The sequence below is a fragment of the Anopheles nili genome, chromosome 3, assembly GCF_943737925.1.
Source record: "Anopheles nili chromosome 3, idAnoNiliSN_F5_01, whole genome shotgun sequence".
Lineage (NCBI taxonomy): Eukaryota > Metazoa > Arthropoda > Insecta > Diptera > Culicidae > Anopheles > Anopheles nili.
Window position 1 is genome coordinate 36990397 of NC_071292.1, and position 15930 is coordinate 37006326.

Genomic DNA, 15930 nt, shown 5'->3' on the forward strand with positions numbered 1-15930 from the left:
CGGAATAGTTTCACTTCGACGCTCTGCTAAGAAGAGTACGATCGTAGAGGCATTTCTATCGATCCACATAAACAACCCGGTCGGTTTGACTCAGCCCCGCTGAACATTCATTGCGTGATTTGGTCCTATTGTTCCTATTTGCTTCTATTTATGTTTTATGACAACGGGAAATTATTACCAGTTACCTTCCCTGGTTTTATCCATGCTATCTATGGTGATAGGTCTTCGATGCCACAATAATCTAGTATGAAAATGGTTCATGCACTGTATAGTATATATTGGGGATTTTTAGCCTCTTATAATGTTGTTTTATCATAACCCTATGTTCACAAAAATAGATATAGTCTAACGAATATACACTTTTATTATTCTTACATCTGTATCAAAATCATATTTCATCAACATTTAACATTTACAATAAATAATGTCTAAATGAAATACCTTGTCACAGAATGTAGTCTTCAATAATTATTCAAAGAAAGGTTTCATATGCATATGTACAACCATTTATTGGAAAAATAAATGCACTTAAAAATAAAAATCTATGTATAAAGAGAGATAAAAATGGTCCATTCATTTGTTAATGTCAATCGAACAGAATGGATCATCTTCACTAAAAAAACACTGATAATTTTATAAAAGTTCCCACATTTTTTAAATTAAACTAAACATATTTAAATTAAAAGCACGCAGCAATAGTCCAAACTCATTTTATTTATTCTCGTTCTGAAGATGATATTAAGACTGAATTTTAGAACAACACTCGCAATCACATATGATTTTCTTCTCATAATATCGTTGCACATTATGAAGCACATGTTATTGCTTTACTACGCGAAAAGTTATGATTTGCCTTCAATAAGTACATTTCTTCGGTTTGTCGCCTATGCGGTGTAGGTACGGCCTTTGGACAATAGGCGGTCGTTGAGCAATGTATGCAGTACTGGCATTACTTTTTCTACACTGTTTCTGGAACTCGAAAATTTGAGATCCTTTGAAGAAATATAATCTTTGTCTTCCATGTATCTTAATTCACAGGCATAGCATGGTAAACGAAGCAGAGAAAGCGGTATAACGGTATGTATGCATGTACTCGCAACGATGATCTTGTTGGATCGAATTTGGTTCCAATAAGATTCATTCCATTCACATAACAACATATGTAAAGGCAAGCAAAATATTATAAAAGAACAAATCAGAAGGTAATCGGAAGTTTCATTTCAAATCGAATACAAATTTTATAGGAATATAAGAGTCGGGTAATAAAGAATAGAATAATGAAACATGTATTTTATACGTGTCCAAAAATGGTGCCGAATAAGATACATTCCAATTCTTAATCACGGAAAACAGTATAATGTTACTTTGGTGGTATGACGAATAAAAACAATAGGCCACACTTTATTCACAATGGATTAGGTATTCTGATCAATGATTGAAATGTCATAAACATCTTTCGATAGCTTGCATTGCTGGGGTTAGTTAAAATAGCTCCAAACGCAATAGCATATGAAATTAAAACCAGATGAAAGGAAATTCATCTGCAAGGCATGGGAATCGTTGAATAAATATTAAACGTGCCTAAGTATCGTCACACACGAAAACCCTCACTGAATGAAATAAAATCCAATCGTTCACTTTCACGTTATTCACTTTCTCGAAACTGTTGAAAGAACTAGCAAAATAATCGACTAACCCAGAACGAAATAATCGAGGACCAGAACGAAAAAATGCAGAACAAAAGCATGATATAAGTCGTATTAAAACAAGTAGCAATACCAACAAGTAGTAATGCCAAAGCAAGATATTTTAGATCCTTCGGGTTTATCGAATCGTTACTAGCATTAGCTGGACCAGATAATCCGCGAAACGTGATTCCCGTCAAATCTATCCAACAAGTATTACCAAAACGTATTCAAAAATTGAGTTTCAATCTTTCTCATCCCATCGGATCAGAATGGAAGGTCTTTGTGGTTGTTAGCAAACGAGAACGAACTAGCCGTTAAAGTGGAGCACAATTGAACAGGTCCCTGGAGATTGTTTGGAGCGACTGTTGTCTCTTCAGATGCAGAAAGGCTCGTTCAACATTCAGATTTGAAGTGAATGCATGTCATTGCATACTAATAAGAAATTCATTCGTATACAATACATACACTTACATACACGCAATAGGAATGTTCCTGACCTGCATACAATAAAAAGCTAAGGAGCAGAGCGACTCATGACGTTTTCCACTAAGAACGATTTTTTCCCCTGTATAACTCCTACACTTTCTTATGGTTTCTAATATTCATTCAACGTCCTATCACTTTGAATTTCTCATCCAACTTCAATTTTGAATAACTAAATTATTTTGACTCTAAAGCAACAAGCCAATTTGGGCTATGTGTATCTGGTAAAGCTATCATGACTACCCCTTAATTAAAATAGTAGTAATAACAATAGTAGGCATTTATAGACTATAGTTTATTATAGAAAAAGCCGTCCCAACTAAAAAAAGTAAAACAATACTATCGATTCAATGTTATGCGTTGTATTACATCAGAAGTTTGTGCCAGAGTTTCGACTTCCAACACCTGCTATAGCATCAACGTTATATCTTCAACCTTCCTAGCAGCAAAAGTCGAGCCAAACAACACATATTTCATTATCTATCGTTTCCTGGTACTTCACATCTCCTACATTATGTGTGTTTAACAATTTATGCTCCCAGATACATAGTGCTTCGCATGCGCTTATTTACACACATACTCACGAATTTGCTCGCATTCGACGGCAAATGTCTTAAGGCATCATATCAGCACGAACGAAGAGCACGTATTCCTTGTATGTCGAGTCGTATCACGAACCTGCTCCAGAGGCCAGCAGGTAAAAGCGCTTGTGCGTAGCAAGAAAGGAACATGTATGACGAAGGGAGTGATGTATTATTGTGAGATGGTATGTTGAAAATCCAATGGCATGTAAAAAGAATGAGTTTGTCATAGTTTTTGGTTACGGTTACGGTTACGGTTGTATTTTTCCACATAACCCTCAATATTTTCATTTGGTATGTCCTTTTACACATGGCGTACTACAAATTTCACTTCATAGGCTTCAATTGCAGCTCAGAAATCTGTAGAATATTGAAACACGTTTACTTTGGTGGATGTTAAATTATGTTTTCAGAACATAATTGAGCGCTAGTAATCTCTGCTAAGTTCACCGTTTTTCAAAATATGGTAGCAACACAACAATTCATTCGCAACGGAATTGTTTTTTTTTCAAAATTGTTACAATTGTACAAATTTTGAGCCATGAAGATCCATGAGAATTTGTTTTGAGATACAGGTAGCATGAAGAATAGTCTACTTGAATACATTATTTTCACTCCTCTGTGAGTTTTATCCTGAATTAACATTGGTGGAATTCATGAAATAAGTAAACATATAGCATATGTTTATTATAGGAGTGTGGTACTTTAATGTTTGGGAAATGACAGAAAATATATACTTATTAGCAGACTTAGCCTCAATTCAGATCTCCGACAAAAATAAAACAAACTTGATACAAGTATCACATGAAATATAGATTAAATCAAAAAATAAAAAAGTTGGGAGAAAATGAAATCCAATTTTCAGAAAAGTATGATTTTTTATTAAAATTTCTACTCATGTCTGTTAGATAAAATAAAAGCAGACTGCAAAAATATAATATTGTAACCTCAATTGCCAAGATGTTCTTGTTTTTATTGTTAAATCTGCAAATAAAACATGCAGTGGATCTAGCAATGCGACAAAAAATAAAGCCTGCGATTTAACTGTCAAATATGCGTCCTTTATCTACCGATCAGTGACCCTTCTGAACATAGTGGACAATATTTCTTCGTCTTCACGTCCCTCGCGTAAGCGTTATTGCTGCCTGATTTTCGGTAGCCATTATATCTTTCCCTATGGGTAGCGTAAGGACATGTGCATTGCACTATACGCCATTAGGGATGACAGTGCCGATCGAGATAATGTTTATTGGCAGTTCCTAGTATCATTTATGCTTATCATTTTCTTCAATATTTAGCTAAACCATTTTCAACATCTTTTGAAATTTTTGCAATATTATGAAGTCGGTATTGCCGACAAAAGCTATTAATTTCATCAATCGTCGTTTAGCTGTCTTGCTTGCTTGCGTTATAGATGGTTCACCATGAGGTGAAATTGACGTAAATTGTCATGTAAAAACTATAACTATAAAAGTCATGTAAAAACAAATGGTGCATTAATGTGTGATCACAATGAAACTACGATAAAATGTATCTCTATCAAGCAGATGCTTGTTGTTTAAGCAATAATGTAAGATGTAACTATAATAAGATTGATTAAACTTCGTAGGGTTATAACTATACTAAGATTGATTCAACTTCGTAGGATTGCTAGTTAAACTAATAATTACGAATCTACTAAAAAATCATTCGTGTCATTCCTTTAATTTTGTAAATTCATATTACTCATTGCATTTCAATATACGCTGTGTAGATTAAATTTATCAAAAATTCAATTTTCAATAAAAATATACTAAGTATGTTTGATGATGAATGTTTCATTAAGAAAAAAAATTGCATGAAATAAGAGTCACGAATATCATATTTATTAGATGAAAATAAAATGAAATTGTGAAGAGAACCTTTTATTTTTTTTTGTATGCTTTACAAATACTAACTAAATAGTCATAGTAGATGAAAGCTTGCTATACTCAAATATCATCCATGCTGTAAAAATCCTAGTACCTAGTTAGAATCACAGGTGCTCGGTTCTAGCATCATGTCCAATGATTTAATCAACTTAAGTTCACAACTCCTAAAAAACGTGACACCGTTCTCCCTTCACACTACACTGATTCTGAAAAGATTCTGGCTTTTAACCACTTAACCGGATGGAGTATGAAATGGCGCTCCACGACGCTGCTATCACCACATCAATCGCTCATCAGCAGCAGTATTTTGTCGTAGTGTGCCGCCTTTTCATCAACCGAGGGTACATTTTGTCCCAAGACCTAAGCAAACGGGCTACTTTATAAGCATTTGAAAGAAGAAAAAAAGTACATGTGCAAGGCATGCTTCTTGAAGTTGAGTCAACTTTTACGAACCCCTACGTCAGATTCATCAACCTGTTGCCAACGAAACCATTCATGCAACTTTTCATACTTTCAACCATTTTCCATGGAGAGACGCTATGATAAAAGCAAGCTTAAGTTAATTAAATGTGACCTTTGAGCATCAACTGTTTTACATACTCAGAGCCTTTTCCATCTGTTCAGTGCATATCATGACGCTTTAATGTAGAAAGAGCGTTAAATACTACTAACACATTCACCAAGATTTGCAGATTCACTTGAATGCATCGCGAACTTTTGATAGCAAATGCTATTTTAAAACATTTTTTATTTTGCCTCGATTAGTATATACTTTCTTTTTCAATTCCTAGCCTAACCTAATGATGATTTGTTTGAATACAAAATAATGAACAAACCGTTAAAAAGAAGAATAAGTAATTTAAAAAAAAAGATGTTAGAAAAAGATTGTATTTGATCATTTTTTGATCTCTTTCAGTTCTTTTAAAAATTAAATACCGTAACAACATAACAACTTTAATAATGACATTTAACAGAATTATAGCAATACCATACATTTTCCCCATATTATGAGAAAAGTTTAAATAAAACATGCGGAAGCTATAGAGATATGAAGCAAGCAATATTATGTTCGTTAGAAAAACAGATTTTCTACCTTTTAAGAAGATTCAATGTTAAATTCATCCTTTGTTTTTGTGACATATTGAAAAAGCAATATTATACCAATTTATTTACTCCATTTATTTATCTTTTTTTGTTTATATAAGAATGTTTCTTTTTTATTTCATTCCATGCTAGCGTGAATCAAAGACCAAGTTGATAGACAGAAAATCTTTTTTTATTATTTCTCGTCAACACTTGAACGAGTTTTCATCCTACAGGATTTATGTCTTTTAGCATTTGTTATGTTAACAGGAATGAGAAAGCAACGTTTGCAAATTACAAGTAGTATGTATACGACACAAAGACACAACGTCCTTGATAATTTACAGAAGGACTATTTCATTTTGCTTTCCTCTCTCATTCCATGAAATACACAACAAAGAATTTATATATCACAAAAAAATGGTGCTGTAAATACATAAAGGTATATGGATATGGTTGTAACAAAAATAAAAAAACACAAAAATAAGTGGAACAACAAGTATACAATGGTTGTTCAATCAATACGGTAGGTCACATATTATCAAAATTAGGCAAATACGGCGCTGCATTACATGGACATACTTCAAATATTATATGAATCGACTCTGTATAACATATACATTACAAACCTCCAGTATTTTACATACTTAAATGATTACGTAGTAAAAAAATTCACGTAGCGAAAAAATAATTACGTAGTAAAAATCAAGACATTTATTACAGATTATTCAAAACTCAGTAAAGATTTAAGAAGAGTACTCTTATAAAGGAAATTTTTGATTAAAAAGACGGAAAAAATGCTATTTTAAATAAGTGTTAATTGGCAAAAAAGTGAATATAACCTATCCGATACAGGAACAAAACTTCTAGTAGACTGAAGTATAACAATGCGTATGCATTCCTTCATTACAACGAGCGATTTCCTTTCTCTTTATGTTTAAGTTTTCATCTCCAAGCAACATGCTCTTGAAGAAAAAACGTCCATCATTCATCAGCACACCTGCCGCTTATGATGCTAGAGCAGCATTTTTAAACTGTACAATGACGAGACCCCTTTTTTCTACTTACAACCACTTGAATACACGTTTTTGACGCACAGCAAAAGGAACATTTGTTCCAGGTGGTGTCGAACTGCACTCCTCATGGATGTGCGAGTCGTAAGGACAGCATTAAATGGGAAGCATTTTTTCCAACAGAAGGGATGTTCTCACAAGCACAGTACTTGAATATTAAGATACTCAAAGGCGCAACGGCGTGAACGATAAAGTACGCTGAAACTGTATTTCCGTAAGTATAATAGCAAGTGTTAACCTTAACAGCAACAAAATTTTCCAACGGTAAAAATTACTTGTGACGTCGTCGACGATTTAATCCACGTTGGAATGGATTTCATAAGATTAATTGTGGTTACTAAGGTTCATTTATAATAGTAAAATAAATAACTTACTCCATATAAATTCCTACTTAAACGAACATCGACGGCAGTACAGTCTATAAATTGCTACACAATATTTAAAACAGTCTTAGTAATAGTGTAATAAAAAAGCCAAAACTGCTTTACATTAGTCTCTAATGTAACTATCAGAGTTATAGTTGTGATGTTAAAGTACTCATAGTGGACGTATTTACTTCGCTTCGTCGTCAATACATGCCGTACAATAATCAAGAACTCCCTCCCAAAAATACATTCACATTCTACTTGGCTACGTACATGCTCGCTATCATACCGGTATGAACTCACGAATCAATTCTCTACGTGTGTTAGAGTCAATCAATGTCTGATAAGTTGTTTTGATGTCTAACTCATAGCTACCTTCATTACGATGAACAAAGTTTTCTTCATTTACTGCTTTTACAATGCCAGACCACCTTCATTTCCTATGTTGTTAGCTATCTTGCGCATCGTGTGTAAGACCTGCAAAACAGGTTTATAGACCATCGAAACATCTACTTTTGACTATTTTGCTGGGACCCTGAGAGTGGAAATACCAATCAAAATGGTGACGGAATCTCAGAGTTCTCCTTAACGAAGACTTTTCCTTACGAATGTGGAGAAATGTTTGACGGTAATGAACGAAGTATCTACGTTTCATCGTAGATTTTTTATCAAAAAAAGCAGAAAAACCGTAATTCAGCGAAGGGTTAGAATCAACATCAACAAATGTTTAATGTTTTGTTTTAGAACAGAGTTTTGCTGTTATATTTATGGCACATTAATTAATTTTGAGTTTTCATTTTTTGTTTTTATTTTATAAGTAAATCCATTCATTTGATAGCATTCATTGCAGTTACTGATTTATTTATTTACTAGAACAATATGTTCATATGTTCTGCTTTCAACTACACGAAATACTGTACGAATACATTTTAATGTCATCAAGGGTTTTGCTTAAAACTACGAGCAGGTAATTCGAAGTGTTCAAACATTGCGCTTTAGATTAAAAGTATCTTCGTTCGAGTTGATTTGAACTGTTTCAATTAACTAGATTAGACCAGCAAGAGTTTATGCCATCAGTCCCATTGCGATGAATAACGGTGCAGCAGGCTTGTTTTACCTTCGTCTAGCGAGTTAGAAGGACTTGTTAATGATATGTCCATTGTAATACGGCAAGTATCAGAGACCACCACCCAATTCTGGAACATTTCCGGTGAGGTTTTTTGTAGTATTCTCATACAGTGCTACGAAGTCTCGCAACTCACGCCGTTTGGCGATCGTTTGACAATGTTATATTGTTGTCCCATTTCCAGTCTGTATCCTTTACTGGCGCCATACTTTGTCTGGCATACCGGAAGAAGGAAACATTAAGTCTATCACATAAACAGTCATAACAGTCAAAAATATGTCCTAACACAGCAACGTGCCAAAAGTAAACTGAATAGGTATTACCAGCAGTACGAAAAGATCCATTGCTGGGCCTTCCCGCTGAGAGCGTTGGTTTTAGACAAGCATGCCCCGACGTAGTATGCCCTCGTGTCCTGTTTGCTTGCTTGTTTGTTTGTTTGTTTGATTTTTTTTTGAGTACAACGTGGACCGACGGCCAACCCAATTAATTCTAACACGCGGTTGCTTCGTCCGCTGCTCACACAATCCGTACACCATTTATGTTAGGAGCCGAGCTGTGGCAAGCGAGTTTTGTATGTAGTAGCAAAATTATTACTCGACGATGAAGGCACGTAACCTTTCTTCAGAACATGATTTTAGCGTCATGTTCGTTTTATTCCTTTATTCCTGTAAAAATAAATAACTGGTAGTGTTCCGTAAAGATTCACTCGGGCCAATGGTCAGTGTTCCATTGTAGAAGGAAAATTTTTACAAAAAGGTTATGTTACTGGTTGTACACCTATCTCTGTTGCTTATCAGCCCCTTGCTCGATTTATTTCGCCATTTTGGGCTTTTTAGCGGCCCTGGTCTTTGGTGTCCTGTTCCTATGTAACTATACCGATGGCTTTACATAAAACAAAACGGTACAAGCAAAATAATTTTCTCTCTGTACAAATTTATTTACAAGCCACTTTTCCAGCATTCGTGCCTCATCTAAAATTAGTGGAGCGTAGAAGGTACGTGACACAAACCAAGGACAGGCTGAAAATTTTAGCTCGTTTCAGTTTACCTTCCCCCCCCCCCCCCCCTGTTGAGCCTATCTGACCCAAGGCATGGTTTTAGTGAGCAAGCAAAGCATTTTTGTAAATGGCAGGTTTAGTCGATTGGCAGTAAAACGTCAACTGGGAGAAACTGTCCCCTGTGGTACAAAGGTTCGCACACAATTAACTTTATTTACACACTTAATCGAAGGCTGAAAAAAATAACTATTTATGGGCTTTATTTAAGATTGTACTAGGTCCTTGCAAGAGGGACTCAGTTTTAGCTATGATAAGGTATGTAGATAAATTCAAACAGATTCTGCACAAGATGAAAGATATTTATAATATCGTCGCTTGCCAGGTTTTATGTAATAACGTTGATTCACAGATATTTATGTAAAATAATTAGTTCAATGAAGTATATGTCAATCAATCGTTGAAAGCGTTGTATTAATTTTCCGCTTTTTGCCTAAAAAAATGATATACAGTTTGAATGATCCTTTTAAGAATGACAAACATCACTAATAAACAAAACAATATTCTGCTTATTTTTCAGTTACAATTTTAGAAATAATTTTGAGATGAAATTGAAAATTATCGACTTTTCCCATTTTTACACAAATTTTAAAACCATCAACGTATTGCTGCGATTAGTTTTCAAACGATTTTACAAACTTTGTGCTGCGTATCTGATACGTACCTAATACAAAAAAATATAAATTGTGGAATGGTATCTAAACATTTCATGGCTCAATATTTAATTACCTTCAACTGATTGTAGAACCAGCAATAACTGAAGTACGAAAATGGTAAGCGTGCCGAAAGTGCATCCACGGATGCCGTCGGCAAATTTCGAAGTCCGCATTACCATTAGCCACCGGTGAAGTGATCGATGGCGAAACTTCCACATCGTTTTCGGAGCACAGTATCCTCTATTCGATTGCATTAATACGAGCCTGGCCTACACATAATACACTCTTCCTGATGGAAGAATACCTCGCCCTGATGCCCGGGGCCCGTGTTGAACTTCCGACGGGCATGAATTCTGGATGACGCACAAATTTCAACAGGGAACAAAACACCACTCAGCCAAACTAAACCGCTAACTAATTCGTCCCGGTTCCGTTCTGTCGACCCTTGGAAAAAACTTTACACAGTGCCCACTTTTTCCTATGTTTCACTGTATCGTGCACTTTGCTTCGATTTTCTCCCTTGGCATTTCCACACAAATTAGAGAATGATTTTCACGTTTGCCTTTTTCCCTCGTTTCTTATCAAACGAACACCCTGCGAAAGGGAACGATATTTTGCTAGGCATTTAGTGGGCCTTTACTAGGTATTTTCACGCACAATTCAACAATTATCCCAATATGACGCTGAAAGATGAAGAAAATTTCCATTGGTTAACCTTCGAATTTCTTCAGGAATAAATTCGATCTCCATTCGAGGGCTGCTAATCAAATATACGTGAAGATTACCAACCGTAAAATACCTGACTGATGGCGCGTTGCCTCACAAATTCATCCCCACGCACACAACCAGAATTTTACATGCCTTCTTTGGTTCACAAACAATACACTTAGATGGGTAATTTCATTAATTTTCTTTTTTCCATAACCACCAGCTTTGATATTGACGACTCTTCTGTGCCATTTTGCAGCTCTTTTACGGAACTGGTTTCAAAAGACATTTATCCACATTTCCAACACGGTTCCAGCCAGCGTGGTTCTCTAGACCACTGCTAGTCATTTCCTGCTTCACAATTTTCTTGATTCAAACTCATCTTACTTTTTTTTTGGAAAGAACAACAGTAAAACGGGGAAATCACTTAACAGTAGCACTCAACTCGGATCCACTCGTAATCACACCTTTTTCAAATGGTTGTTTCTAAAGAAAAACAAACCTTTCGAAATTATCGGCGGGATAGACGTCCTAAAGAGCAGAAAATTTAGCCACCTTATAAATGTGTTCTTCTTACGAGAATTAGAAACAGAGCGATGAAAGAAAATCACACAATTAATCAAATTTCACTCTCCTTTCCTTCCTTCCACCCAACACTGTGAGCCCACCAACGCACCAACGCAACCATCTTTACAACAACAAAAAAGTTTGTATTCCATTTTCACTTATAAACTGGTTTTATTGTGCTGGTTTCTTTCGTTAGCGAAACACTGTTTATTATATCCCAGACACATTTCGTTTATCTTCTTGGATCACTTTTTGCGCTTGATTTGTGTTGGATCAGCTACACAAATTTTAGCCAGGTTTAACGTAAGTGGTACTTCAATTACGCCGAGTATTTTTCGAATACACTTCTCTTTCTATTTGCAATTACAACAGCGGTTATATATCTCAAATTTTTCTCTCTACTTTTACCACTTCCACAGGTTGTGTAAGCTCCTTTCCATTTTTGCTTCAAATTTCAACTATTGTGAAATCACTCTTTTAATATCTTCAACTCACTCTTGAATCACCGAACAGTTGGTGTATAACAACCAATCATAAGTGAACAACTACGTTAGCTGTAATAATCACTTGTATAATCACTTCTCTTTTCCTTTAAATCACGATACATTTTTGCTTGCCATGATACTTTTTATATGACATTACATGGCCAACCAAAACGTGTCATTCAACTTATTCAAAACAAAAAAATCCACACCGGTACACTCGCATAACCGTTGGCTGCAGACGGCAGAAAGAACACGTTTACTCGTGCACTCAATGCCACTAACTCAACTCGACTAATGTACGAGACCGAACGAGAAAATGTCTACCTCTGGAAGCACTAACAAACCTCGGCTGCCAGGATACGTAGCAAACATCCTTTTATCAAGGACCCCCGAGCCCGAGCCTCAGCTCCATTTCTCATCTCAATGTTGGAGCTCCATTCAAAGAGAGGCTCCCTGTTTTGAGGATTGTTTTCATGCATTCGTCGTAGTTGGAACTGCGAGCAGCTACCTATCCATAGGTATTTGCGTCCTTGATGCGCGAATGTAGAGGGATTTTTGTTTTGATATTTTCTCTTCTCGTGAGCGACATAAACGGCTCTCTCCTTGAAAGCCTCTTTTATTGCCGCCTACTCTCCGCTCTCGAAACCCGGGATTGACACGACTCGGAACGATTCTGCGCAATAAGGTCCGGCTCGATGCAAGCGAAACAACAGATGACCGGACATTTTCCTTCGCAGGCAGCTCTGCTTACATTTCGATCTTTTGAACAACAATTTTATGCTTTTCTGGAGCATGATTAATACACAGTGAGTAACAACAAGCATCAGTTGTTCTTCGATTTATCAAAACTATTCAATGAACAAATTTAAATACGTTTGCTTTTCTATCAAATAAATCTGAAAATAAATGAATCAAAAATTTTCATCTCCTGCTTTATCCTTTCTACAAATACATACACAGTAATGTATCTTAAATTTCAACATGCTCTTTGAAAACTCGGAATATTTGGAAAAAATGCAAAAAGCAAAGTATAATCTATGTCGAATTTAAACATACCTTCGACATACACCTCAACATAATCCTTAACATACGCTGACTAAATTTTATTTTTAAAACCCTGCGGGGGATAATCCATATCTCAAGCTCATCCAAAGTCCATTGCTCAAGGTGAAAAAGGTATGATTCCAAACGAAGAACCAGGATGTAGAACTTGGCTTTATTAACATGAGTAAGCTTAGAAAAAACTAAAGCTTGGATGTGTGAATGGATTATTACAATGACAACCAACCTGCCAGTCATACTTCTTGAAAAGAATACATTTTTAATGCTCCATGGCTCCTGAATCCACGGATCTCGGTGAATAATTGATAGGTTGCAGTTTCCCTCGTCGCGTTTTCTTGATTCAATATGGTGAAGCAGAATTGCACCCCGATACAGAACAAACCTTGTCTTTGGATACCATACGGTAGCATACTTTATCGTGTGTTTCCCTCTGTTTTCTGGTTGACGTGTAATGTCTCGGTTCATATGCTTAAATCAGTGTCTACAAATCTTCATCATTTGTTTATTGTATGCTGTTATCTGGTATACGAATTATTTCCATGAATTATTAGAACTATGTTCAGTAACACTTTATTTGATTTACCTGAAATAATTTTTGTCTCTAAACTTTACAATAGTCGCTAATAAGTGTTTCGAACGTTTTGGCAATCCATTGATTCTTTAACTCGAGCACTCAAGCAGTGTTTTTTTTAAACATATCAATTTATTTCCTAACAAACCGTGAAATTGCCCCCAAAAAGTATTTTGAGAGACGAAATTTTTGCACAATGAATGATTATTTAACCAGGATTGAATTTATAGTTTTCATTTGCATTTTCTCTTGTACTCTCATGCAAACTCACCGTTAAGGACAGGTATCGTTCGGATTCTGAAATCAAAATCATGTTTCCTACTATTGAATGCTCCAGGAAGTGTATGCAGAGCGGATTGCTGGTCGGAATAAGTTTTCTGGCAATTTGCATAATGGTAAACATTGAGGTAAACCAGATACAACGCCTAGCAGGTAGCCAAAGAAGACACGCTTGACTCGAAGCACGCAGTCGAACCTATTCGCATCGATCTGATTTCGAACGTTGTGCAATGGCTCTCGTAGAACGACGTGCGACATGAAACATTTCTAAACTTTTGCCCTCTTCAAAATGTCCATAAAATAGATTTAGCCAGCTACTGTTCCCACATCGTGCTGATTCCGGTGGTTGCTCCCTTGAGCAAAAAGGGATCCCCGGGCTCATCCTTGATTTATAGCTCTAAACAATATCCTAGCGTATAAGGATTTCACGAAACGTGCCTCCAATATGAAGGTTAAAAAGTTCACTTATGCTACCTTCGACCTACATATAATACTTCTTTTCGTTTCAAACTCAAACGTTTTAAACCGGATAGGTGATACGTGTGGGGCCTAGTTCAAGATATTTTACCTTCAGTGTGGAATACTTGAAAAACTCGATGACATATTTTACATCTGTATATTCGACGAACGTTTAATGTTTTATCTTTGTTTCTGTACGCTCATACGCTGTTTCTATGAACAGCTTTTTAATTTCATATCACATCGTTAAAAATAATGAATGTTTCGATTTTGCTGGTTTTTTGTAGTTACACTCGGAAAGTTGCGATAGAATAGTTTAAACTATCAGGATAATTTAGTACCAATAGTGTGCAATAACCCTTTGGCGTATCTAAGAACGCGATCGATGTCAAATCCGATGTATGATATCAAACATCCAACGACATTACCCATGCGAGTTTTTGATAGTCCGACAAGCCAATTCATGTCACTAACCTGAATGATGTTGTCGGACACGCAACAAAACAATGCGCGATGGGACGGTGTTGGTAAATACCCCAAAACGACCGGATGGTCAACGTTTGGGTAGCCATGATTCGAAAAATCGACGGCAACTCGAATTGTTCCCTCTTACCACACCCAATCCAATGCACAGTAGCTTCCGGTTTCCGTCGTACCCAAAGTTTGACTAGTGGTCAGTTCCTCGTTTGCGGACAATTATCAGGACCCTTTGTTATTTTTTTCTCACACTAAGAAAACGAGGCATGTGCAAGTCACCGTAGTTGAGCTATGTAAACAGTAAAAAAGTATTAGCTGGACTTCAGAATGTTTTGATTTTGTCGACATTAAGCGAACATAAATTATCTTATTATCGTTACCATTGTAACTTATTGTTAACTTAGCAGATTGTACCTGACTTCAATAGGGATAATAATATTGCGGCTAGTTTCTTTCAGTAAACATTCATTGGTTAGGTTAAAACGGCAGTAAGGTTTTCATTTATTTGGTCATTTGATTTCACACTCCTCACTATTACAATATTTCGCTTTCAATATGTTTTGCGGTATTTTACTAGCGCGTTGACATCTTGTGAATCTAAATGATTTGACAAAGGTTCATTTAAACCGTGTCGTAGAAACGAATGTAAAAAAATCATTCTAATAAGGTTATTTCACATGTTATTTTGACGTATTAATACAAGTGACTTACATTTTTATTGTTATTTGTGGACGCAATCACTTTTTTTGCTTACCAACTTCCACGACGCCTGCCAATTGAATTTGGATTAAATACGCGTTTGGATGAAATCAAAATGTTCGTTCCTGCTATTCGTGAAATATTTAGCAGCGGTAATGTATACGGCTAGTACTTGCGGCTGCGTGCACTATGAAGGTTGAAAAGAATTGAATCAATTTGGTTGATGCGCCATCCTGTCATTATTTGGAGTTCACGCGATGATAATTCTTTTTGCAGCTGCTGCACAATATTTCCACATTCACAACTGGGTGGTAGATGAATTTGGAGTGTAGAAGAAGGTGAATCGGACGTATGTTTAAAATTTTATAATTCCGAAACCATATACCTACTAACGATAGGCATTTTGGGAAATAAATGCTTTATTGTACGCAGATGCAGATGTGCATGTCAGTGATAAAAAAAGAACGACAACGACAATCGGTGCATTGACAGTGGTTCTTTGGCGATTTATTTTTGCGATAACGATTTGATGGGAGCGTCGTGTACTTTGATATAGATCCACATTTAAGCACACAAAATGCTACTGTACTCCTTTTCGACAGCA

General features: G+C 35.9%; 1 protein-coding gene across 1 annotated transcript in view; it reads right to left on the minus strand.

Moving 5' to 3' along the window:
* Positions 1–10192, minus strand: part of LOC128724178 (protein sax-3) — a 30803-nt gene extending 20611 nt beyond the window's left edge. The window contains exon 1 of the mRNA XM_053817942.1: positions 10093–10192. Within this exon, the coding sequence (XP_053673917.1) occupies positions 10093–10192 (100 nt within the window). The remainder of the gene's footprint in view (positions 1–10092) is intronic.
* Positions 10193–15930: the final 5738 nt, after the last annotated feature.